Raw genomic sequence first — 27,804 nt, 5'->3', positions numbered from 1 at the left:
TACAGTGGTACCTTGGGTTAAGTACTTAATTCGTTCCGGAGGTCCGTACTTAACCTGAAACTGTTCTTAACCTGAAGCACCACTTTAGCTAATGGGGCCTCCTGCTGCCGCTGCGCCGCCGGAGCACGATTTCTGTTCTCATCCTGAAGCAAAGTTCTTAACCTGAAGCATTATTTCTGGGTTAGCAGAGTCTGTAACCTGAAGCGTATGTAACCTGAAGCGTATGTAACCCATGGTACCACTGTATGTTGGAAGCCACCCAGAGTGGCTGTGGCAACCCAGTCAGATGTCTGGGGTACTACTACTACTACTACTACTACTACTACTACTACTACTGGAATAGGACATCCCTATTTCATCAGAGAAATGTAGGAGGGTATGAACCTGGTTGTTTAGAACCCAATGCTCAGAAAAACTGGACAACTCCCACCTTTCCATTTGCAATCATGCACATTACTGTTTACTGTGATTCTTTTAGAATGGACAGAGAAACATCTTGTCCAAATTTTCCAGGTACTTGGAGTTCCAGAGAATGGCTCTAGGGACTATTTTTGTAGCTCTGTAAATAATTAACCACTTTAAAAGCATCTTTATGGTCAGTCTGTTTCACCAGAGTGGGGGGTGGGGAAGGAGAAGGAGGAGAAGGGGAAAAAAAATCCTACAAATGAAAATAGTTCCTTCCACATTTAATCTGTATGTTTCAGACAAGGGGACAGAGGACTGAGACCCCAGATTCTGCATTCCCTTACCCGAAGAGCTGCTGCCAGCCAGGGTTGACTCCAGCTTGGTGCCTTCCAGAGGTTGTTGGACTACATTGAGGTTTTATACAACCAAGCAGTATATACATTTTTTGAAATAAATAAACTAAGCTCCCACCAGCCCCGACAGCCAGCATGGTTGATGGTCAGGGATCACTGGATCATATAATTGTAGAGTTGGAAGAGACCCCAAAGGCTCATCTAGTCCAACCTCCTGCAATGCAGGAATCATAGCAAAACCATCCCTAACCCAGCTTCTGGGACCCTGGGATGTCTTCTGCTTTCACACACTGTCTCCCCTTCCCACATCAACACACCCCTTCCACCCCCATCACAACATTATCCTGCCTCAATAACAACACACACACCCTTTTGGCACTGATTCCAAAGAGTCACATTCTCTCAAACTCCCCTTTGTCTTTCTCACCTGGAAATAGGAAGACAATATCTTAATAGAGTCAGCATGGCATAGTGGTTAGAGGGTTGGACTAGCATCTGGGAGTCCAGGGTTCAAACCCCCAGCTCAGTCAGGAAGCTCTTACACCAGTCACTTACTCTCAGCCCAACTTACTTCACAGGGTTGTTGCGAGGATAAAATAGGCAGGAGAACTATACACCTTGAGTTGCTTGGAGGAAAGGTGGGATATGATGATGATGATGATAATAATAATAATAATAATAATAATAATAATAATAATAATAATAATGTACTTTTCAAATCCAGGGACTCACATATGCAAGAGCTCTGGTCCTTTTGCAAATTACCAAAACCACACCTTGAAAAGATATCAGATCCTTCTGCTTCTTAAAATAACCTAAATCCAGGAAACTGGCTAACAAAACGACACCTTAAATCATAGCCATAATTATCACAACTGAGCGATTTCTTGGGGGTGGGGTAGGATTTCATCTGAAGAGTGTGGAGGGAACAGTCTAAAAAGAGTTTGGGTAGCAGATTCTTCCCTCTCCTCTTCCTGACCCTGAATAGATCATTAATCTTCCCTGCACAGCTGAGACATCCACTGTAAAAATGGCACATCAGGCTCAGCAACAGGGAATATTCCCAAAAGCATATTGGTTTCATAGAATCGTAGAACTGTAGAATTGGAAGGCTAATCCAGCCCAACCCTCTGCAATGCAGGAATCACAACTAAATAATGCCTGACAGGTGGCCATCCAGCCTCTGTTTGGAAATATCCAGTGAAGAAGTCCACCACCTTCCACGGAAGTCCGTTCCACGGTCGAATGGACCTTACTGTTGGAAAGTTCTTCCTAATGTCTAGTTGGAATCTCCCTTCTTTTCACTTGAATCCATTGATTTGGGTCCTTCCCTCTGGAGCAATAGAAAACAAGCTTGCTCCACCATTCATGTGACAGGCATTCAGATGTTTGAAACTGGCTATCATATCCCCTCTCCCTCTCCTCTTTTCCAGGCTAAACATCCCAAACTCCCTCAACCATTGTTCATAAGGCTTGGTTTCCAGACCTTTTATCAATTTGGCCGCCCTTTTCTGCGCACGCTACAGCTTGCTTCTTTCAATTTCATTTGCTCTAATCCCTTAAAGAGCCTGTGTTTTAATAGCAAATACAGGACATGGTGTTGTTGGTTGTTGTTGTTTTTACTCCCTCCACACACACAAAGATTTACAGCTGCTTTATAAATCTTGTGTTTCACCCCCTATACATACAGTAATTGACCTAGTCAGCAATCATTTTTGAGCAACACACACACACTCCCCATATTGCAATGAACAGCGTGATTTGCAGCAGAAATCTGAGCATCTGTTTGCTCAGAAGGACGTCTCACTGTTTTCGATGGGGCTTAATCCAGAGTCAGCTGCACCCTGCCATCTTAATTCCTGGACAAAAACTACCTCCCGTTTGGAAGATGAAAATATAAAACGAATTGCTGCATAAATCAAGGCTGCTCCTTCCTATATCCTTCATGCCTCTTTTTTGGGTGTGTGGGGTGGGGTGGGTGTGGGTGTGTGGGAAGGGAAGGGAATGGTGGTCATGGAGGAGGAGACAGGTAGGAACTGGTGGGCCCATCACACTTCTCCACCTGTACACCGTTTTCTTGCACAACATCATAAGGTGGCTATAAAAAAAACACCACAATTTTGACATTGCACAGGACAAGACATTGATAAACAGGAAGGAGGAGAATGAACATGGTCAGCCACAGTTCACTGGGCTTACAATTAGGGAGACGGATTATAGGGGGGTCCATGCTCTCAGCCACAAAGTGCTCTCCCCCCCACCAGCAAAGCACATCACAGATTCCAAACCCGCTGCATTAAGTCCACTTGTTAGACCAACACTAAGAGGATTCCCCTTAGAGTGGGTATTTCAATGCTCCCCACCAATCACAATCACCACTCAATCCATCTTTCCACACACCAATTTTATCTTTATATGGGGCATATAAGCATGCACAGGACTGGGACCCTGATGCAAGCTCTCTTTCTTTGAGGCTCGCTCACTGAACTGCTCCACAGTACACTTCCAAATCTCACCCCAAAACCTGCTCACACATGAAGGTGAACAAGCCATTTCTTGAAAGAAGTATGAATGAAACTCTGCATGCAATGGGGTTGGGTCAGCATTGTGCATGACTGAATACATGCTATGCATTTAAAGCATAGTCCTTCCTTGGATGATCCTGGGAACTGTAGTTTGTGAAGGGTGCTGAAAAGGGTGCTGAAAATGGGGGATTTCTGCATTGTTTGATGGGTGGAAGCATATTCAGGTATTCCAAGACCTCACTTGATGCTTCAGTCCTTGGATGGTATGCAAACCATCCCTTCATTTAGAGAGTGCTGCACCAGGTCATATGTGTGGACAGATGCAAAAATTGGGTACCACATTCTTCTCCCTCTGACTCTGATGGATGGGATGGAGAGGAGAGGGCAGAGACCCCCCCCACCACAAACACTGCTTGCTTTTTCTTTTTTCTTTTTTAAAGAGGATCCTCAGCCACTTCCCAGTCTTAAGACACCCAAGGACTAGATGAGGAGGAAAGAGAGCTGAAGTCTTTGAAAGCCAAAATGTCTAACTGCAGGCAGGACTGCTGGTGGTCAGGGCATTGCTAAGGACTCAAAGCAGTGAGGCCTGCAATGGCAAGCCTTTGTACAAAATTTGCATCTGATAATCTACAGAGGGGGGATTTAGGTGGTGGGAGGCGACTAAATGGTGTGTATGTGAGTTTGTGTGTGTGAAACCATCCACCCTATAAGCAAAGTTAGTATTTTAAGACAACTTTGCTTATAGGGTGGATGATTTCACACACACACAAGCACACACAGACACTATTTTAAGTTAGAAAGAGAGGAAGGGAGTGACACAAGATATATGCCCCTCTCCAACCCACCTGCTAAAAAGACTCTGATGGATTGGATGCAATATGTCTGTCTGTCTGTGTCTCTGTCTCTGTGTATGTAACCTTCCCTATTGGGTAGATGCCTGCCAAGTTGACCACAGGTGGCAGAAGGTGATCTACACACTTCCAGCCAGCTAGCCAGTACCCACCCTGCCCTCCTAAAGGTGTGTCTCCTAGGAGGAGAGAGTTTGGAGGCTCCCAGTTCTGCAAGAACCCACCCATTTGGAGAAAGGCCATCGTAGCTTAGTGACAGCACTTACTTAGCATGCAAAAGTTCCCATGTTTGACCCTGCAACGGCCTCTTCAGACAGGACTGGGAATGTCCCTGCCAGAAACCTGGGACAACCTCTTCTAGTTAGTTCAGGCAGGACTGGGCTAGAGGGACCAAGGGTCTGACTAGCTCTTAAGGTTAATCAGCGGAAGAACATATACTATGCATGCAGAAGGTCCCAGGTTCAATCCCCTGCTTGAAACCCTGGAGAGCTACTGCTGCCAGTCTGGGCGCTGCTGAGCTAGATGGCCCAAGGGTCTGATAAGGCAGCTTCCTACATTCACCAGGAGCAGCTATTTCTTAATGGGTAGAGCATTTGCTTTGCATGCAGAAGGTCCTAGATTCAATTGCAAAGGTCCTCTGCCTGAAGCCCTGGAGAGAGCCACAGCTGCCAGTCAGTGTGGACACTACTGAGCTCGATGGACTAAGGGTCCATGTTCCTCTGCTGCTCCTTCCTCCCCGCCCTCTCCCAAGCCCATCCCCTGTCAAAGAAAGGGGCAACTCACCCCAGTGCTCCTGTCCAAGGTGCCCCCGGAGGCTGCAGTCAGCTTGGTGGTGTTGAGCCCTACCAGGGACGGCAAGGTCTGGGACATCCAGTTGGTAATCATGGCCATGGTGCTGAGGACCACGCCGATCTTCAGCAAAGGCACCGACATCGCGTCGTCGGGGGGCGCCTCCACCTCCTTCCTCCTCTTCTGACTCGCCCCTTCCTCGCCTCGACGGGCAGCCCGGCCGCCGCCGCCTTCATTCTGAGCCGGGCTCCATGCTTCGCGCCAGGCTGGGCTCCGCCGCCCACCAGCCACCCAAACCAGCCGGCCAACCCTGCCACATCCCGCTCGCCCTGGCGCCTGGCAACCTGGTCCCTACCCGGTGGCTACTACAACCACCTCTTAGCTCCCCCTAGGCTTCCTGGGCGCTCCTCACCCGCTCCTGGGCGTCGCACCAGGCTGATGGTTCAGTCAGGAAGCTCTGCAAAAAAGCAGGAGATTGAAGAGACGGAGACGCAAGGGGCGGAGGCTAGCGGTTCTGCTTCTGTTCGCCTTTGCAAACCTGGACGGCGCCCGCTCTGCAAAAGCATCCCCTGTTCCTGCGCCTCTTGCGCTGGCTCTGCCTGGGCGAGCGGGGCGGGGATGTAACGGGTGGCGGAGAGAGAGGGTAGGAGGAGCCGCCGTGCCCAGCAAGCGCAGGCTGGTGTTAAAGCATCCTTCTACTCTGCCGTCCTCCAGAGCCCACCTTCTTCTCCCTCCCTCCCTCCTCTTCCCGCCCGGCCTTTTCTGACGCCCGCTGACGCCCCCTGGCGGCATCCAGCAGCAAAGAAAGGAGGGGACCGCAAAGGACCCGTCTTTGGTAAGGCGCGGAGAAGAAATCCTGTCTAGGAACTGTCTCAGATCAAACGGGAAGGGAAAGGGGAGAAAGAAAAACCCAGCAGCGATCCAACTTCCTTGCATCAGGAGGCAGCTTCTGAATGCCAGTTGCTGGAAAGCACAGAAGTGCGTTGTTGTTGCACACAGGTCCTGCTTGTGGGTACCTGGTTGGCCACTGTAAGAACAGGATGCTGGACTGGATGGGCCATTGGCCTTTAATAGCAGGGCCTTTCTTATGGAAGTCTATTGTGATAGCAGAACTTCCATGCTCAGGGACACTCTACCTCTGAATACCACTTGCTAGGAGATGCAGGTGAGGGGAGTTGCTGTAGCACTTAGGTCATTCCCATAATGGGCATCTGGTTGGCCACTGGGAGAATAGGATGCTGGAGCAGATGGGCCACTGACCTTATCCATCAGGGCCTTTCTTATGGAAGTCTCTTGGGTTAGCAGAACCTCCATGCCCAGGGACAGTCTACCTCTAAATACCAGATGATGGGGAACAACAACTGTGGAGTTTCTGTTACACTAAGATCCTGCTTGTGGGCTCCTTTCCATTGGGGCATCTGGTTGGCCACTGTCTGGAAAGGATGCTGGGCTAGATGGACCCCCTTTGGCCTAATCCAGCTGCAGGGCTCTTCATATGTTCTGCTCCCAGCATTGGAGGCAGGATGCCTCTGAATACCAGTTGCTGGGAATCACAGGTGGGGAGAGCTGCTGTTGTGCTCACGTCTGTCTTGTGGTGGGCATTCCATTGGGGCATCTGCTTTGCCACTATAGGAACAGACTGGTGGATCATATGGGCTTCTGTGCTGATCCTGCAGCCAGACAACCCCACTGTTGGAGACCGTATACCTTGGGGGGTCGTCTCTAGCTCAGTTGGTTAGAGCATGGTGCTGATAATGCCAAGGTCACAGGTTTGATCCCTGTATGGGACAGTTGCTTATCCCTGCATTGCAGGGGGATGGACTAGAGGATCCTCAGGGCCCCTTCCAACTCCGTGATTCTATGCTTCTACTTGCTGGGAACCACAGGTAGGGAGAATGTCTGTTGCACTCAGGGTGCTGGCCTGATCCAGGTGCAGGATTCTTCTGATGTTCACGTCCCTCCCTGCAACTATCATTCCACCCTCAGCAACTTTAAAGTCTCCTGTTCCTTAAATTCAATAATCCATAACTGGACCAAGAAATGAGCCCAACCAAAATGTCACCAAAGATCATGCAAGCATCTTAATTTCTCCAAACGGGTATGAACATTTGATTCAGCCCAAGGGCCACTTCCCCTCGTGATTGACCCTTCCTGCAAGTCATGGGTGGTGCCAGAGGAAAAAGTGGGCAGTGCCACAGACATGACACCTGCCTTTGTACAGTTGGTGACACACCCCAGTCATGCAAAAGTCCACATAAGGGATGGGAGAGGTTTCTGCCAAAGTCAGATTCCAAAACAGACTGACATGATTCAATCTGGTCTAATCATGAGCTGTATTGGATCATGAGTTCTCTTCAGGATCTGCCATCCTCCTGTTCTTTTTACATAGGAAGCTGCATTATACCGAGTCAGACACAAAGCTCTAGTATGTAGCTCAGTATTGTCAACACTGACTGGCAGTAACTCTTTCCTGGGTTTCAGTTGTGGTGCTACCTGGAGATGTGGCCAGAGGACTGAATCTGGGGCTTTCTGCATGCAAACCAAGCACTCTGCTATTGAACTGTAACCTGTCTCATAAAAAGAAAGTAAGATTCTAGTCCTCATAGTTCTGAGTAAAGAGCCAAATCAAATAGCACCATAGGAAGCTGCCTTCTGCTGGGTCAGACCAATGGTCCACTTGCTCAGTATTGTCAACACTGACTGGCAGCATTGGCTCTCCAGAGTCTCAGGCAGGGGACTGTCTGGAGATGCTGCTGGGGACTGAACATGGGGCTCTCTGCATGCAAAGCAGATGCTTTGCCACTGAGTTATGTTCCTCAAACAAGGTGGTCTGGGAGTTACAGGACCGGCTGGTATTTTCCTTACACACACACACACACACACACACACACACACACACACACTACAGCTACCTGGTGAGGCACCCACTGACTCTTTTGATGCATTCTTAGGTTGGAGTTGATGACCCTCTGGGTCTCTCCTAACTCTATGATTCTGTGAAATGAAGCTTCCCCATTGAATTAATCATTAAAGATCAGAAGCCCCAAATGTCACTTTAGAGTGTCCCTCAATGCCAATACCAAACTCGTTCTCAACTCCCCAGATACCTGAAGAAAAGGCTGCAATCCTACACCCGTTTCCCTATGTAAGTCTCCATGAACTCCGTAGGGGCTAATATTTGCTGAAGTACGTGCAATATTTTGCTGCGAAGGGAGAAAGCACGGAATAATAATTCATTTTCTTTCTTTCCAGGGGCCTGCTCAAGAAGACAAAACAAAAACAGTAACCTCCCCTCAAAACCCAGATGTTCAGAGTTTTTGTCCTCTTTGCAGACAAAGGACCGTAAAGGAGGGATGACACACATCTGCCACCAGAGATGTTGAGGAATTGCTGGGCTCTGGTGCCACCTTCTAGAGTAGACTGGAATTGCAGTCTCCCCCCCCAAGGAGGTGCCGCAGTTAGAAGGGGTGAATTAAATAGGAACAAAGGAAGTTGCCTTATGCCAATTCAGAACTTTGGTCCACCTAGCTCAGGGTTGTCTACACTGACTGGGAGTGGCTGTCCAGGGTTTCAGGCAGGGAATTTCTCCCAGCCCTACCTGGCGTTGTCATTGGGAATTGAACGTGGGACCTTCTGCATGCAAAACGGGTGCTCTGCCACTTAGTTATGATTCTCCCTCAATACTAAGATCCCAGTCCTTATGATTCTAAATAAACAACCTGTTCGCAGACTCTGGAACGCCCTCCCCGGAGAAGCCAGGCTGGCTCCCTTTATTGCTGGTATTTTTGCCGGTAGGCAAAGACCTTCTTGTTCCAATAGGCTTTTGGGAACTGACTGCTTTTAATGAGGTGGATGGTGCTGTGCTGTTTTTATTGGGTCGGTCTGTATTTTTAAAAATATATCATATCTGTATATATGTCTCTCTATATTTATTTAGCTATAGCTATCTCCCTTTCTCTGTGTATATAGCTATAGATTTAATTTCATTAATGTTTAATTGATTTTTAATGATTCCCCCCATGTTTTTATCTGTTCTTATTTTAGCTGTAAGCCACCTTGAGTGCCTGTCTGGGTAAAAAGATGGAGTATAAATAAATATAATTGTATAGGCAGTTTGTTTGTTTGTTTGTTTGTTTATAAGCTGCCTTGTTTTGAGTCGGCCCGTCAGTCCATCTCTTTCAGTACTTCCAACACTGACTGGCAGTATCTCTCCAGGGTTTCATACAGGGTACATTTCCAGCTCCATCTGGAGATGCCACTGGGGGATTGAACCCAGGACCGTTTGCATGCAAAGCAGATGCTCTACCATTGAGCTACAGCTCTTACCTGAAAAAAGGGCTATATTCATAGTTCTGAATAAAGGAATGAAGAGTTATTTACAATATATAAAATAATTTTTTTAGCATTTTTGTTTTTAGCTTGTTAAGCTTTTATTGTATTGTTATGTCTTAGTTTTACTATTGTAAACTGTTTTGATATACAGTATATTATTTTTGTGATATAGTGGTATATAAATATTTTATGATTAAATGTGTAAATAAATCATCATAGGCAATTGACTTCTACTGCCCTGGATCCACATAGCTCGGGACTCTTCAGGTTTCAGGCAAGGAATCTCTCACAGTCTTACCTGCAGAGGCAGTTGAGGATTGAACCTGGGGTGTTCTGCTCCATCCCTGAGCTACAGCACCTCCCTTTTGGGTTCTTGATGCCTATTGATTTCCCTTTAATAAAGCCTTTGCAGAAACATCATGGTTTATGCATTCTCTCTGAAAAGGCTCCTATGTCAATTCTTTGTCAAAAAAGTGGTGCCCACACCTGGATGCAGAGCTCAAGGACTAATCTGACCAGCACCAAATATGACTGAAACTATGACTTCTCTTGATCTGGACACAACGCTTGTGTTAATAGAGCCTTAAGATTGCATTAGCTTTAGTAACTGCTGCATCACACGAATGGCTTACGCTCAACTTGTCTTTAGATGCTTACATTAATACTTCTGCAGAACCAAATCTTCCCCTTCTTGTACCTCTGTGTGTGATTCACATGTGTACAGGGTTTTGATTTTGAGTTGATTTATTGCATATTGCAATACACATAAAAAAGGAAGTCTCAAAAGTTATTTACAATATATATATATATATATATATATATGCAGGTTTTGGTGTCCTCGGGTGTCTTCCCGTGTAAAAGTTGGGGTGTCTAGGCGACGTTTCGACGAGGTCTCACTCGTCATCTTCAGGCTGGTGCTTTCGGCTTCTTGTTACTGGAACGACTGAAGATGACGAGTGAGACCTCGTCGAAACGTCGCCTAGACACCCCAACTTTTACACGGGAAGACACCCGAGGACACCAAAACCTGCATACCTATACCCGTGAAAATCTACGAAAGCATATATATATATATATATATATATATATATGATAAAACATAACAAAACACAATGCAATAAAAATTGTATCATGCACACACAAGCCTGAATTGAATAATTGTAACAATAATATCCTATGATTGACAGACATGGCATTGTTGGTGGTGAGACCACTGGGGTGCTAACCAGCTGGCTTTAACCCCTGTCAGGGCCTTTTCAGTGCAAATTCCTCACTTGTGGCCAGTGGCGTAGGGTGGGTTGTCAGCACCCGGGGCAAGGCAAGTAATTTGTGCCCCCTAACCCATGGATTTGCGCACCCTAACCCTAACCCCCAGATGTTGTGCCCGGTGCGGCCACCCCCCCTGCACCCCCCACGCTACCCACTGCTTGTGGCATGGCTTCCCTGGTGAGGTGTGCCTGTCTCCAACATTATTGACTTTCAGGAGGGATTTTTAAATGTTCTTCTTTACCCAGGTATTTGATGGCTGAGAAAGACTTTTCTCTGCAGCCCTAAAGCCTGAGAGAATGAATTCTAGCATCCAACCCCCTCCAATGCAGGAATCACAGCTAAAGCATGCCTGACAGAAGGCCATCCAACCTCCAGTTAAAACCCCCCAGTGAAGGAGAGTTCACCACCTCCCAAGGGAGTTTATTCCACTGTCAAATGGCTCTCACCCCCAGAAAGCTACAGTCATACCTCGGGTTACAGACGCTTCAGGTTGCATTTTTCAGGTTGTGCCAAAACCCAGAAGTATCGAACAGGTTACTTTGGGTTTTGGTGGTCATGCATGCACAGTGCACGTGCTTTGCGCCTGTGCAGAAGTGTCAAATTGCAACCCATGCATGTGCAGACGTGCCACTGTGGGTTGTGGATGCTGTGGGTTGCGAACGTGCATCCCTTAACCATTCCTTCTAAGGCTTGGTTTCTGGACCCTTCATCATCTTAGTCACCTTCCTCTGCACGTGTTCCAGCTTGTCAATATCCTTCTTAAACTAATGTGCCCAGAGATGGACACAGGACTCCAGGTGGGGCCTGACCAAGGCAGAATACAGCAGTCTTATTCCGCCCCTTGATTTGGAGACTAGACTTCTGTTGATGCAGCCTAGCATTGCATGAATTCGTGTGAATTGTTTTTTCCCCTTTCCTTCTTGTCAATAAATATTTCTGCTCCTCTGAAATTGCAATTGGTAACCCCAAAATGAAACTGGAGATTATTCCATGCAACTTTAGGCTCTGTTTCCAACCTGCCTCCCACCCAACCACCTGCCACTCTGAGGACTGGCAGAGGGACATCAAGACATGTTTTGATGTTTTTGAAATCCTTAAAGCCCATCTAGTGATGCTCCTCTTCCCACTTGGCAGATGTCTCTGCTTTGCGCGGAGGATGTTTCCTTTCTCAGAGCAGCTGGTCCTTACATCAGCAATGGAACAAGCCACATATGGCAGAAGCATGTAGGCTGAGCAGTGAAGGCCCCAGAATAAAGCAGAGCTGACGGGGAAAGTCTTCATTTCATTTTGAGTACATGAAAAAATGACAATTAATTTTAAATGGGAACAGGTGGCTCTCTATCAAGATTTTAAAATTGAATTAGGAGGTGCCTACTTTGGTCTGGCTTTGCAAATATCGATGGGGCATGACCATCCTGCTTTCCCAAAGGTCCACACACAAAATCCATTCTTCCTATTCCATTTCTTTTTGACAATACGTCCCCTTCCCTCCCCAGCAAACTCAGCAAAAGAGAGGGAAAAACTCCCTACAATAAGTTTTCAGTACCTCCCTTAACATAAGAACACAAGAAGAGTCTGCTGGATCAGGCCAGTGGCCCATCTAGGCCAGCATCCTGTTCTCGCAATGGCCAACCAGATGTCCCCAATGGGAAGCCCAAAAGCAGAACCTGAGCACAGCAGTTATCTCGCCTTCTGCAGTTTCTAGCCACTGGCATTCAGAAGCATTGCTTCTTCCAACTGTGGAGGAAGAACATAATTCTCAGGCCTCTCCTCCGTGAATTTGTCTAAACCTCTTTTAAAGCTATCTAGCCCTCCCTAGTCCCTGTTCGCTTTGAGGACCATGGCTTCAGTTGATTGGAATAAGCCCTCCCTAGGCAATGCCTAAGCAGCTGAGGGTTTCGTGAGATCTTTAGCAACATTCCAGCTGATCAGGCTTTGTGCTGTTTAAGAGCAAAATGAGAAACTTGGATCAGTTGGAAAGTTGCTAAAGATGTGAATTGCAAGACAAATTGCAAAATAGTCATTCAGTTGGACTGGGGGTGGGAGAGTAAGCTTTAAGAATATAAGACGAGCCTGCTGGACTGGGTCCATCTACTCCAACATCTTGTTCTCACGGTGACTGAACAGTTGCCTGTGGGAAACCAGCTAACAGGATTTGAGCAGAATAACAGAACTTCCCTCCTGTTATTTCCAGCAACTGGTATTCAGGCGCATTGCTGCCTCCAGCTGTGGAGACAATGCATAGCCACTGTGGCTAGTATCTACTGGTAGCTTTCTACTAAAACTCCATGAATTTGTCCAATTTTCTTTTAAAGCCATCCAAGTTGGTGGCCATCACTGCCTTCTGCAGAAAAAGCAATTTCCATGGTTTAACGATGCACTGTGTGATGCAGTCCTTTCTTTTATCTGCTCCCTTCCTTTCCTTTCTATACTTTTTCTTGAAGTTTTGGTTATTGACTGACTCTTCCCCTCAAAGAACTTGGGGTTTCAGCACCCCAGGATCACTAGAGACTGAAGGGGCTTCCTGCGTCACCCTCTGGTAAATGGGGCTTGGCACAGAGTGTCTTCACAAGCAAAGCTTGGACTGATCCATGAGATGACACCAGCTCAGGTGTCTGCCTCATAAATCAAATCTGATGGCACCTGACCAAATAACATTTGCTAAATTTGTACTGTTGGGTTTAAATTATTCAGGACTTGGACTCCATGTTTTAAGTAGGGTATTGACCACACTGGAGCATGTCCCAAGAGGAAGGGGACAAAGATATAGTGTGGCCTTGAAATCAGGGCCAGCGAGGAAAAGGTGGATGGGGTCAGTTTATACTTGTAGCCAGAAGAAGAGACAGGGAAGAGATGATTAGATAGCTTTATTCATTTATTTAAAATTATATTTAATAAAAGGAGCCCAGGGCGGCAATCAGGAAGAGATAAGACAATAAAAGCATGCTAAAAAGAATTCCAGTACACATGCAGACTGTGAAAGATCTCCACTTAAAAGGCTCTTCAAAAGGTCTTCAGTGGTTGCCGAAAAGACAGCAGAGATGGAGCATATCTAACACCCAAGGGCAGGGCGTTCCAAAGGCAGACAGCACAACACTAAAGGCCTGAATCCTATATTGTGCATAAGGGACATCCTGGGGTGATGCAGTGGCGGAGCTTCATGCTCCGGCACCAGGGGGCGGAGCATGCCGCCCGTAGGGACGTGCGGCGTGTCCGGGGGGTGTGGTGTGCTGCCCGTAGGGGCGTGACGCCCAGCGCAGGTGGGGGTGCAGCCACAATGGCACCCTGCTGGGATCGCACTGCCGGGGGCGGTGCACTCCCCCTGCACGCCTCTTCCTCCGCCAGTGGGGTGATGGCATCTACAGGAGGCTCGAGTGGTGTATCCAGGTCCTAAACGGAAGCAGTGCCTTGAACTTAGCTCATTTGCTGTTTGGCAGCTAATTTCCATTTTTGCTAGCAGAGTGTGTCCCAGATATCATGCCTGCCTGCCTCTCGCCCTGCTATGTTATAAATTATAATGATGGCCCCATTCTTGCCTTGCCTGTTAAGGCACCTCTGCCCTTGATTCCTCCCCGCACCTGTGTGTTATCAGCATGATGAGAGGAGGATACCTGTGGAAACGGAGGAAGAATCAAATGGCAACCCTCCAGTCCATCACTTGAGGTAGCTGCCTCATCTCATGAGCCAATTCATGTCACATTTCACCAACTTCAGCTTTCACCAATAAAGAGAGAGAGAGAGGTCATTTTCAGCCTCAGGTTATATTTATTACTGGTCTTATCTGTCCTCATAATCAGGATTAGTGTCCTTGTGCAAAGTGATGCCAAACTAATTGCCATTGAACTGAATTGGACAGGTGAAGAGCGTAAGAGGCATTGACCAGTGGAGGGGTCTCTCTCTCTCTCTCTCTCTCTCTCTCTCTCTCTCTCTCTCTCTCTCTCTCTGTGTGTGTGTGTGTGTGTGTGTGGAGAGGGCCCAAGGTTAGCTTATGAACAAGAAGCCATTCATTTCATTTGCTTGGCTGTGTATTCACACTTTGGCACCATTTGGAGATGATCCAAAATGTCGGGGTTCAGGGTTCATGCTAAGTACAAACCCCGTGTTTGATATATCAATTGCTCAGCTTATGGAGCACTGCAAAACACGGGGTTTTTTGCTGCAAAATGCTGCAGGAAAAAATCCTTGGTGCCAGTTTGGAGAGGACCCCAAATTTGGTGGGCTCGTAGTTAATTTTTCTGATCCACACATGGCCTTCATCTGTTTTGCTCTTTTATGGCCAGGTGGCAAGGAATAACATGCGGCATGATTATTCCTCCCCCCCCCCCCAATTTGAGCCACAGGCATTGCTGGAATTGATTGAGCAGCAAAGATATGGAGCTCGTTGGCCTGATCTGTGGCAGAGAGGCAAAATCTGAACTCAGTCCACCACAATCCAATTTGCAACTTGCCCATTTGAATTGTTGCCCCTGGGTTAAGGGCTCATCCACACTTCCACTTGTTCAGTCACTTTTCTCTGGGAAAACCCACTCTTTATCACTGAATTACAGCATACGCCGGTTGGGTTTTCCATGGATTGATGTTTGCTCTGATTCAGTCGTAAACAGTGGATTTTCCTGGGGAAAGTAGTGGGGCAAACAGAAAAGACCACTCAGACCTGTGGCTAGAAAGCATGGGACAAGCAAAAAAACCCCTCTCAACCCCATGCTTTCTAGGCATAGGACAAGCAGAGAGGTGGACGAGACCCTAGTCACTCTGGCTTCTTTTAGGGCCCCCTGTGCTCCACTAGGAGCATGAAGGCATCAAAAGGTCCCTCTTCTAACATTGGTCAGGGAGCTTGGTGCCATTCAGATGCTTCTGGACTCTGTCATTGTGTCAAATGACCAGGCATGGTGGGAGCTGTGGGGAGGGCCAAAGAGTCCAGCCTTTTCCCCCACTGCTCAATCCTGCATGGATAAGACCCTCTTTCACAACACCAGGCACCTGGTTCCATGCTGCTTAACAAAGTGGGAGTGCTCGACACAATCCTGTGCATGCCAAGATGAGGCTGGAGATCTCAGTACCCAGTCGCTCTGGGTTCCAGGGGCCTCCATATATATATATATATATCTGGGGCCACTTTTGAAGGGAAGTGGATTTCTCCACAAGAGATGACCTTCTTCAATATGAGCTTCCAGAGTTTTTAATCAATACAAATGAGTGAATTGTATTTATTGCATTATTCCATTGCCCATAACAGAATAGAAGAAAACACCAAGACTTGCATAAAAGTGTGGAATCACAAATGAAATTATATCTATCTATCAATCATCTGTCTATCTATCTATCATCTATCATCTATCTATCTATCTCTATCATCTATCTATCATCTATCTATCATCTATCTATCTCTATCATCTATCTATCTATCTATCTATCTATCTATCTATCTATCTATCATCTATCTATCTATCTATCTATCTATCTATCTATCATCTATCTATCATCTATCTATCTATCATCTATCTATCATCTATCTATCTATCTATCTATCTATCTATCTATCTATCTATCATCTATCTATCATCTATCTATCTATCTATCTATCTATCTATCTATCTATCTATCATCTATCTATCTATCTATCTATCTATCTATCTATCTATCTATCTATCATCTATCTATCTATCTATCATCTATCTATCTATCATCTATCTATCTATCTATCATCTATCTACTTACCTACACTCAAGATAAACAGAACTTTGCTTATAAAACACACACACTTCTTTCTAGTCCATGGATGAATCCTGTATCCATTCTGTCCTTCCCTCTCTTTGACTGTTGGTGATGAAGGAAGGAGGCTTTTTGGCTGGCTCTCTAGGTAGACACAACACCTGACCATGGGCTAATTTCAAGGTGCTGGTTTTGGTGCATAAAGCCCCATGGAGCTTGGGACTAGGATGCCAGAATGATTGTCTCACCCCTTACACACCCTGTCAATTACTGTGCTCTGTGGGGGAGGGCCTTCTGCAAATGCCATCTTATCAGAAGGTCTGTTCTGCACAGTGAAAGGAATCAGTTCTTTGGCATTGCTGCACCTTCCCTTTGGAACTCACTTCCCTTTGGTATTAGACAAGCACTGTTTTTGGCATCCACTGAATACCTCCCTCTTCCAACAAGCCTTTGAAATGGAGATCTTTCCCAGTCTGCATCTGCACTATAATTGTTTTAAAGATGTTTATTATGATTTTATTGCCTGAAAGCGGAAAGGCAGGGGTATAAGCAGAGTGGAAGGAAAGGAGGACCTTTTTTCTGCCTTCCCTCTTCCAGCTACTTCCTGAAGACTGGAGAAGAGACCCTCTTAAGAATATTAGGGGGGGGGGTAGGCAGGGGAAGGACTAGACCATGTGAAAAATGAACATAATATTTTAGCTGCAGTTCATTCATTTTCAGCTTTGTATTCTTGTTATAAAAAAGTGTGCCTAGACATTCCGTTGTTGCGCCCATAACCTAAGTTTAAGGTGCCATTTAGCTCCTAGGTTTCATATCTCAGTTTCTAACACTGGATATAAGTTAAGAAATCAAGGTGAGGGAGAGAGAGAGAGAGAGAGCGAGAGAGAGCGAGAGAGAGAGAGAGAGAGAGAGAGAGAGAGAGAGAGAGAAGCAGTGGACATGCTTAATTTAAGCTCATTCCTTTTCATGAGTCTACTCTGAGTATAGCTAGTAACACAGTTTGACTCCAACACTAGAGGAGAGTGTGTACCCAAAATGCTTATGTTATAGGTTTTGAGGGGGCAAGGATCCCCTAAACTCATGGGTGCCAGATCCTCCCCAATAATTCTTGGATTTAGTAAAAGTTAGAATTAATCAAGGTTTGATTAAACTGTACCAAACTTGGAAATCCCTATACCCTGCTAGTGCTAATGACCCAGGCCAGCCTAGCAGAGCTCGATGAGTGAGGACACCCTGCCCTGAGCTCTGGGTAATTAGCAAAAGGCAATACCAGAGATAGGTGGGGAAAGTTTCCTGGGTTACAGTGGGCGATGTGGTAAGCAATATAGGAAAAGAAGTGTTTCTTTTGCAAGCAGGAGGGGCCCCAGAGAATGCAGTCAGGCAGTCTGTTTTATGCTGCAGAGAGGGTCAGACATGATGTTTGGGGTCTCTTGGAATCTGAGGCTACAGCAATGAGAGAAACAGGACCCTCTTGGGATGTAAATGCCCTGCACTCTCTCCATCTAGGTGCAGGTTGTATGTATGTGTAAATAAACGACTTGCAACCAGTGACGGATTTATGTATAAGCTAAACAGGCTATAGCTTAGGGCCCCACTCTCTTGGAGGTCTCCCCCCCCCAAAAAAGGAAAAAAACCTGGATGTACATTTCCAAAATATAAGATAAAAAACAAATGAAATAAAACCTACACACAGAAACAGTATTTTGTGTTGTGTAGGCTCTTATTTGTTGTGTGCAAATGGCTTTAGATACCTATTAAAAGGTAAAGGTAAAGGGACCCCTGACCGTTAGGTCCAGTCGCGGACGACTCTGGGGTTGCGGCGCTCATCTCGCTTTATTAGCCATCTTCCAGGTCATGTGGCCAGCATGACTAAGCCACTTCTGGCGAACCAGAGCAGTGCACGGAAACCCCGTTTATCTTCCCGCCGGAGTGGTACCTATTTATCTACTTGCACTTTGACGTGCTTTTGAACTGCTAGGTTGGCAGGAGAAGGGACCGAGCAACAGGAGCTCCGTCGCGGGGATTTAATAAATTATTAGTTTCATAAATTACCATATAGCATATATTCAACACAAAACAACAATTTGTTGTTGACAGGACAGCTGGACATATAAAGGGCCCAATTACCTTCAGTAGCTTAGGGCCTCATCAAATCTAAATCTGGCCGTGCTTGCAATCCCTGGAATCTCGCTCCACTCATGGGGATTGGGGTGGCATGTAACATTACATTGAGGAAAATTTCTTGCAAAAATGTACATGTTTGGGGGCATATTAGGAGAGAAGTGTGTGAAAACACAGGCAAATCTTTACAAGGGATATTTCTTTTTTGCATATTGATGCAGAAATGGCAGGGGTTGGGAAGAAAGTTATGATGGGAGAAATGAGAAATGGAATGAAATAGTCTGATTCAGGGGAAGGGGTGGCAGAATAAAGCAAAGGCCCCCAAACACATCCTACCATAATTGATTACTATAAAGATCACTAAAATAATGAATGCAAAGTGATCTGCACACAGTTTGCTAAGTGCTACTCATTACCGACATGTTTAGTGCATCGTCTCAGTTTATAGGTTCCCACACCTCATAAGAGAACAGGTCGGAATAAAGCAATCAAAAGCATGAAAAGACCCAGCTCAGTCATGGACTTGCTATGAATGGACAAATCTAGAATGTAAAAAGCTGCCTTATACTGAGTCAGGTCGCTGGTTCATCCTGCTCAGTATTGTCTACACTGACTGGCAGTATCTGTCCAGGGCTTCAGGCAGGGGACATTCACCTGGAGATGCCACTGGGGATTAAATTTGGGACTTTCTGCATGCAAAGCAGGTGCTCTACCTCTGAGCTATGGCCCTTGACCACCAAACTAAAGAAGATTCTGTTCCACCTAGTTCTGATGAATTAAGTAGGAAGGAAGCAAGCTGCCTGATACCGCGTCAAACCCCAGGTCCATCTAGCTCAACTCTGCCTACACTGACTGGCAGCAGCTCTCCAGGGTTTCAGGCAGGGGACATTCCCAGCCTCACTTGGAGATGCCATAAGGGATTGAATCCAAGACCTTCTGCATGCAGAGCAGGTGCTCTACACGAGAGCTGTGGCCCTTAGTTTGGAATGAATTGCTGAATTAAATAGGAACCTTGAAAACAGCCTTAGGCAGAGTCAGACCATTGTTTTTGTCTAGCTAAGTACTGTTGATAGGCTGTGGCTCTCCAGGGTTTTATTTCCGTAGCCTTAGCTGCGTGTTATCAGGGACTGAACCTGGTTCCTTTCATCACTGTTGCTTTTTAAATAAGATTTTATTCAGGTTTTTTTGGATTACAATAAGATAAAAGAAACAAATCTAAATAAAAACAAAAACAGAGGGGGGGGGAGAGAAAAGGAAACTCAAAAAATAGGAAAATATAAAGGATTTCCAATTTTCCACCTGTCAGTTACATAAAGGAAATTATTCAAAATATTCACTCTAGAATGACACCCAACCAATCAACTTTCTGTTAGGCAATATTTTCCCAGTCTTCAGACCCAGACAGTTTCCCTTTCACACAGAACAGATTTTCCTTTTTGTACAATAAAGTCCAAGAATATATTTATTATAATAATTATTAATAAATGCCAGCAATAGATTTTCTATAATCAAATCAAGTCCTTCCAGCCTTGTCCACAAAACAGTCCCCCCGCTGTGATAATATATGAAATTATATTCCATAGTTCTTTACTTATTATGTATTAATTAGATTGCACCCAAATCTGTATCTTCCATTCACATTTCCTCTTGTATTTGCAGTGGTTTTACATCTTGATTTTAAAAATTATCCCTTCCATTTATGCTTCTTTCATTATTTTTTCCAAGAAAAGTGCCAGAGGTTTGATAGCTTTCCCCTCTGAATTCACTCCAAGTTGTACACAGAGTCCTTTCCCTCTCAACTCTATCTCTGCCAGCTCAGAATATCTCTCCATCTCTCCATCCATGGCTCTATTCCACTCCCCCAACATCACAACTCCGCCATTTGGCTGTTCCGTTCCCTGAGACACCTGTGTGAAGGACTTTTCCATTTTACCATCTGTTGCCTCCAACTCTTACCACCTCGCCCTCCTAATTTAGTAATCGTTCATACTGTTCTACAAAGTTTCTGAGTCCTCTTTAATTCCACTTCCCATTTCATCCTTCTCTGATCTGCTTTCATTCACCATTTTATCAGAGACATCTGGTTGGCCATTGTGGGAACAGGAAGCTGGACTAGATGGGCTGTTAGCCTGATCAAGCAGCCAGGCTCTTCTTATGCTCGTATGAGCTGATCTCCCTACTCTACTCAGGCATGTGCTGTAGACTTTAGGGGGTGGAGGTGTCATCAGCCTCCTCAATATTCCTTAGCAGGGGGCTCAGTCCCCCAAATACTGAGAGGGTGAAGAAGGCCGAATTGCCAAGCCGAGCACAGCGTAGCATCAATGGAAGGCTGCAATGGCCTGCACAGTGTCAGGAGATACTGTGGGGAGATGCAAGGTCGCACCTGCTTGTGCAACATCTCCTGACACTAGTGGAAGGCTGAACTGGCCTGCACAGTGTTGGGAGATGCTGCACAGGTTTGTGCGACCTCGTGCTAGATCGTGCCAGCCCCTGCAGCATCTTCTGACACCATGGGGACCAGTGAGGCCTAGTGGAAGGCTGCACCGGCCTGCGTGGTGACTCCCTACACCACACAGGCTGGTCCAGCTTTCTGCTAGGATGTGCCGGTCTGGCCTGCATAGCGTTGGGAGACATGTATGATGTCACATGAGTGTAACGTGCATCAGCCCCCCCCCCAATCTTTGGGTTAACCAAATTGCTATGCTATTGCAATGTCTGTTCCATTGGCTCCAAAAGCAGAATGCATATTGTTGCATTTAGCCATGAACATTGTTTTTTTGAGCCATCATGAACAAACAAAAACCTTTCCCTATGGACCAAAACATTATATCTCCTTAAAGGTCAATAATGCCTTTCTTGGGTTGGTTTTCAGCAGGGATGGGGAGACAGTGGCTAGGAGGAGAAAGAGAGAGGCCAGGAGAAGGAATTGGAAATGTAGATTTGGCACAGAAATATAAATGAGATCCTGCAGGCAATGGGGACTGGGTGGAGTCTGGAACAAAGCCATTAGTGAGGACTTTGTGTGTCAGGTGATCAAGATTAATGGAAACCTGAAACCCCTGCGGAGTCCAGGAATTAGAAACTGGGCTATGTGGTGAAAGAGCAAGAGCTTCAATTTGAACAGCCCAGGAAGATTCCTTTGCAGAAATCAAATAGCATTGAGTTAACAAAGTAAGGAGCAGGAACATAGGACCCTTGGTCCATCAAGTTCAGAATTGTCAACACTGACTGGCAGCATCTCAGCAGGGTTTCAGGCAGGGAAAATTCCTGACCCTACCAGGAGATGCCAGGGGCTTAATCTGGAATCTTCTGCATGCAAAGCAGATGCTCTGTTACTGAGCTACTGCCCTCCCCAGGAACATAGGAAAGCTGTCTTATACTGAGTTAGATCATTGGTCCATCTAGCTCAGCGTGGGGTCCACACTGAGTGGCCACAGCTCTGCAGGTTTTCAAGTTGGAGCCTTTCCCCAGCACTGTCTAGAGATGCAATTGGGGCAACTGCCATCTGGGACTTTCTTCACACAAAGCAGTTTATCTACCTTTAAGTGGTGGCCCTTCACCTCTATAAAGCAAGGTTCCAGTCCTCATTGTTCTGAACAAAGGGTGAGATTACAATAGAATTTAGAAAGTTGCCGTATACAGCAATGGACTATCCATCTATCATCTATCTATCATCTATCTATCATCTATCTATCTATATCTATCTATCTATCTATCTATCTATCTATCTATCTATCTATCTATCTATCATCTATCTATCTATCATCTATCTATCTATCATCTATCTATCATCTATCTATATCTATCATCTATCTATCATCATCTATCATCTATCTATCTATCTATCTATCTATCTATCTATCTATCTATCTATCATCTATCTATCTATCTATCATCTATCTATCTATCTATCTATCTATCTATCATCTATCTATCTATCTATCATCTATCATCTATCTATCATCTATCTATCATCTATCTACCATCCAGTGGCGTAGCGTGGGTTGTCAGCACCCGGGGCAAGGCAAGTAATTTGCGCCCCCTAACCCGTGGATTTGCACCCCCTAACCCGTGGATTTGCGCCCCCTAACCTGTGGATTTGCCCTAACCCCAGATGTTGTGCCTGGTGCGGCCGGCCCCCCCTGCACCCCCACGCTACGCCACTGCTACCATCTATCATCTTATCTATCTTCCTATACCCTTATATTCACCAGGATTTAACTGGGAGCCTGGAGAAGCTTTAGCTGTGTCCAGTCAGATGTATGGTCAGAAATGTGTGAGAGAGAAGCATTTCCTCCAGAAGAGAGCTCCCAACACCACCCTGCTGCTTCTAACTTGGAACTGTGGAAATGGAAATATTTCCACAGCCCTCGCCTCAGATCTATTTGCATGCCCAACAACCAACTACAGCAGACAGGAACTTTTGCTATTCTCCTGGAAGCCCACACTACCACGGCTTCCAATCCATTACACAATATTCACACAATAAATCTAGGCTAGGTTCGAGGTGCTGGTATTGGTGTATAAAGCCTTATGCAGATTTCCCAAAAGATCACATCATCCCTCCTATATGCCCACTTGACTGTTGTGATGGGTAGAACTGTCACTGTGACAAGTGCCACATAATAACCATTGTGCATTTGTAAGGAATTGATATTTTAGCATCGCAGCACCTACACTTTGGAACTCCCTGCCTATTGAAATTGGGCAGGCATCTTCACCTTCTCTTTTCGGCACCTGCTAAAAGCATTTGTGTTTAGACAAACCTACTTGGAAGTTGCTCCAAGTTTTAATCTGATTTTACCCTACTGTTATTTTAACTTTTTTGGAAGTCTTAAATTACTGTTAATTTTTGTTATTGGTTATTTTATTTGCCTATTTTTTTTTGGGGGGGGGGGACTACATTGAGGTTGTTGTTTTTTTTAAAAAAATTAAGCAGTGCATAAATTTCATGAAATAAACAAATAAAAATCCCCTACATCTCCAACCAACCCCTGTGTTGTACAGGAGAAGGCACCCTGCAGACACCGTCCTATCAGGAGGTCTGCAGGATGCTGGAAGTGGGCCTGCAATGGGGATGGAGCAGTGCAAGCCAGGAGAATGAAACCCACACATTCAGAGACTTTCTTTCCAATGCCACCATTACCACACCAGCACTTTTCTGGCAAAGAGTGCACAGAGGACCAGGAGACACCCTCCTCCAAATCTCACCTCAGCCATAAATTCATTTCGGCCTATCTGCCACCCCCCACCCCCCGTTCAGCCTGCATTGTAGGGGATAAGTAACAACAATATTGAACTGCCTCTCAGAGTTGTTATGTAAGGATGACTGAATCCCTGTAACATGCTTTCAGTACCGTAAACTGTTGTGCAACTTGTGGTCATCATCAGTGATGCTTTGGTTTGGAAATAACATCATTAATATTAATCTCTGGATATGCATTTATCAAATCATAATTCAGTTAATGGGAAGCTGCTTTGTGCAGAGTCCAAACATTGGTCCATGTAGCTCAGTATTGTCTACACTGACTGGCAGCAGAAGCTCTCCAGGACTTCAGGCAACACCACCTGGAGATGCCATTGGGGGCTGAACGTGGGACCCGCTGCATGCAAAGATGCTCTGCCACTAAGCTATGGCCCTTCCCTTAAACAAAAAGTAACAACCTAGTCCTTATTGTTCTGAATAAATAGGAATGGGGTAACCTTCTGCATACAACACAGATGCTCTGCCACTGAGCTGTGTGGCCCTCTCCCCCCCCCCTAATAAATTAAGATTCATGGTTCTGAGTAAAAGACTAATTTGAATAGGAACACAGAAGACTGCCTTGTACTGAGTTAGACACTGACTGGCAGTGGCTCCTCAGGGTTTCAGGCAGAGAACATTCTCATCTCCACCTGGAGATGCCATTGGGGATTGAAGCTGGGACATTCTGCATGCAAAGCAGGTGCTCTGCCACTTGAGCCATGGCCCTTCCCCAATTAAGCATGGTGTGTGTATGTGTGTATAATCATTGATTTCTTATTATTGTCACCACCATCAGTCTCAGGACACAGGAGACAAGCCATGCCTTTTCTGCCACCTGGTTCACCCACCACCATCCATCTCTGGGGTATATGCAATAAACCTGAGAGTGATGCTGAGTGAAGCCTGTCCCTGTCTCATTTGTCCTCCTCATCTACTTTTCCACCTGCCTCTCCCCTCACTATTCCTGTGTCCAGGTGCAGAATGCAAAGACCTATTCCCCTCCCTCTCTCCCTGAAAAATGCCTCCATTGTCCTTGACCAAAAGATGGGGAGGGGGGAAGAACAGGTGCCTCCGATCATAAATGCAATTTGGAGGAGTATGGGCTACACTGGAGGGGTGGGGGTAGTGGGTAGGGAAGGGGCACCAGCTACCAGTTTGAGACACCCCATGAAAGAAATGCCTCCCCTATTCATCTATGGGGGTAGGTGGGAGATAGAGAATTGTACCACTCAGCAGGGATACTTTAGCACAGTGTTGTCTCAGCACATTAACAGACCAGCTGCTCTTTGTCAATTTCAGGGCAAGTCTTTCCCGTTTCACCCTTGCCTTTGTCCAACCCTGGGACATGCGCAGTTTCCCTTAATAGGCATGATCACCCCCCTCTCTCTCCACACACTCACACCGAAATTTTGGTTGCCAGGTGCAAGCCTTCTTCAGCCTCCCCCCACAAGCCAGACCTCCCCACTCCCAAACCCTCTCTCCCCATCCCTGATTTTTTTTTTTTAAAAAACCCACATCCTTCTAACACCCTCCCAGTTAGCCACCAATCCTCTGTATTATTAACAGACCTGTGTTGGAAGCAGTTTTAAAGATGTGTTCCCTTCAATACATTTCAGGTTCAAAGGAAACCAGGCAGGGAAACAAGGGAAGGGATGTAAAAGGCAGGAAAATGGCAGGATTTCCCCCTCTGAACAGAGTAGAAAACAGGGATTCTTTAAGAGAGGGTCCTATTCTTATTCCTATTTACTCCCTTCCTTTCTCTCTTTAGACACAGCTTGGATACAGCATATCCAGAGGACTTCTCACCATGCCCTCTCCCCAGCACGGGATGGAAAAACGGGCTGAAGAAAAGCAAATAACTCCCTATGAAAAAAGTCATCTTTTTTCTCCCTTGCAGACTCATTTACCTGGTTGGGGGAGGGGAAAGTGAAGGTGGGGGAAGGGCTCCCACACTCTTCCAGCAAGAAACATCCAAGTGGCATTTGAATACCACTCTCTACAAATCCCAACACCCTCCACTTCCTTTGATTTTTCTTGAAAGGGTAGGAAAAGACACAGGTTGTAGAATCTGAACTTGGAAGCATACATAGTCAGAAGCATTGCAGGGGGTTGGAGTAGAAAACCCCTCGGGTCCCTTCCAACTCTACAATTTTTGAAATCTATGAAATAATAGATATTTTGATGTCTGCAGCTCTTTTTCAGTTTCAAGTCTTGGATGCCCATCTCCCCCTGGCTTATCCTCTTGCTAAGTAACTTGAGAAGTGTCTGCCAGGCCAGATTTCCTTTAGAGGCTTCCCCTAGAAGCAACGCCCCCATTTCCCCCCTCCCTCCCTTCCTCCCTAGCGTCCCATCTGCTCCGCACCACTCCCAAGCTTGTGGGTGGTGGGGGAAGCACCCAGCTCCCGTCTTCAGGACATTGGATAGCTCCTGCCACCGCTGACCTCAGTCTCCTCTCCTTCCCACTCTTTCGCCCCAAACGAAAAGTGCGAAAGCACAACAGAAAAAGGGACTCTGCCCTTTGGGGCAGGACCTCAACTTTTAATTGAAGTTGCAGCTTGTGTGCGCGCGCGGGGGAGCATTCAGGCATCTGATCTCCAAAGATGCAGCGGTTCTCCACAAATGAAATACATCAGCCTTAGACACCCCCACCCTCTCCAGACCAATTTTAGCCCCCCCGCCCCACAGAAGGAGGAGAAAATAAAATGACCTTTAATGGCATGCTGGTTTGGAAATGTGGGGTGAGGGGAAAACGGTGGAGAAGGGACCGCTGAAAAGCTTCTGTGCTTTTGTGTGTGTGTGTGTGTTTGTGTGTGTGTGGAGTGGTGTTGGTTGTGCATGGCATTAATGGGAGGGGGAAGGAAGGATGGGGTGACGTTAGGGTGAAAGGCACCTACTTGGGTGAGTTCTGTGCCCATCAGGAGGAGGAAGAGGAGGCTGAGGAGCTTGCTGGCGGGACGCATGGCTCTTGCGGGGGGCTCCAGGCTCGGGCATAGACTGAGCCGCCTCGTCCTCGGGGCTTGGTGGGGTGGGGGTCTCTTCCTTCCTGCTGCCGCCGCCTCTTCAGCTCCCGGATTCCGTCGCAGCCCGTTGCAAAGGATGCTTCGCTGCCTCTCTTGAGGAGGTTCAGCACCACCCTGGGAAGGGACAGCGACCAGCTTCAGCGGCCCCGGGCATCTTCCTCTATTTCTGGCAATGCGCCCCCCAGTTCCCCTCTATCTCTCGTCCTCTCAGAGCTCTTTCCTTTCCCGGTCTCTGGTTATATGATTCCCCCCCACTGGGTGTTTCAATGGCTCCCCTGATCGGAAAAGCATCGGAGAGGAAGGATTTCAAGCCAACCCCAAAGGATGGTGTGTCTTTCTCCTTTCTCTCTCCTGCCAAAAGTTTGCCTTGGAAAAAAAAAAAGCGGGGGGGTTGAGGAGGAAGGAGGAAAGAAGGGGGGGCTAAAGTAAGGATTAAAAATAAGAAAAAGAGAGAAAGAGAGGAAGCTTTGCAAGGCACTGACTGGGAAGGGGGGGGGCTGTCGGAGCAGGATGTGACATCAGCCAAGGCGGGGTGAATTTGACTAAACAGAGGGAAAGTGAGGCTGGATGGGGTGGGTGGATGCATTGGGAGGGAGGGGAAGGGGGCTGACCAGGGGTCCAGGGTGTTTGGAAAGACTTCCCCTCCCCCCAGATCGAGAACAGCTCTCTATGGTCAGACCTCCACTTCTGAAGATGCACTCCAGCTCCATACGGGAAAACGTAGACCCTCCTCTAAACCTCCCGTTTCAACTACGCTTCATGCCCTCCCCACCCCAAAATTCCCACGAATGGGGGAGTTCAGGGGCAGATCCACGTGCTCAGTGAACCTTTACTGGAGATAAACTGGGAAATACTGGGTGCTCCCCCCCTCCAATAATGACAACTGCTTTGCTTTGAATATGCAAGGTGAAGGAGCTTTGTGGGTGGGTGAGGGGCAGCGACTGAGTGGACACGCCCTGGCAGTAATAGCCTTCCCAGGAGGAGCAGTCCCTCTGTGGAAGAGAGGTAGCTCAACGTACAGGACACCTGCTTTGCATGCAGAAGTTCCCAGACTCAAACCCCAGTTGCATCTCTAGGCAGGGCTGGGAATGCCCCCTGCCTGAAACCCTGGAGCTCTGCTGCCAGCCAGAGTAGATAATTAACGCTGAGATATAAGGCAGCTTTCTCCCTTCCTGTTTCAGTTCT

General features: G+C 46.6%; 1 protein-coding gene and 1 non-coding gene across 3 annotated transcripts in view; one reads left to right on the top strand and one right to left on the bottom strand.

Moving 5' to 3' along the window:
* Positions 1-27,131, bottom strand: part of OLFM1 (olfactomedin 1) — a 50,003-nt gene extending 22,872 nt beyond the window's left edge. Inside the window, exon 1 of one of the 2 annotated variants that reach the window (XM_028714817.2) lies at positions 26,494-27,131. In XM_028714817.2, coding sequence (XP_028570650.1) covers positions 26,494-26,559 — 66 coding nt within the window. In that variant the 5' untranslated portion in view covers positions 26,560-27,131. Of the gene's footprint in view, positions 1-4,914; positions 5,632-26,493 lie in introns of those variants that run through there. The other variant, XM_028714816.2, reaches the window with a different exon arrangement.
* On the top strand, positions 6,636-6,710 carry TRNAI-GAU (transfer RNA isoleucine (anticodon GAU)). Its single transcript has one exon. It is a non-coding gene; the product is annotated as a tRNA-Ile (tRNA).
* Positions 27,132-27,804: the final 673 nt, after the last annotated feature.

The sequence above is a fragment of the Podarcis muralis genome, chromosome Z (assembly GCF_964188315.1).
Source record: "Podarcis muralis chromosome Z, rPodMur119.hap1.1, whole genome shotgun sequence".
NCBI classification, from domain to species: Eukaryota; Metazoa; Chordata; class Lepidosauria; order Squamata; family Lacertidae; genus Podarcis; species Podarcis muralis.
The sequence above is the reverse complement of the archived record's forward strand: the minus strand, read 5'-3'. Positions and strand labels throughout refer to the sequence as shown.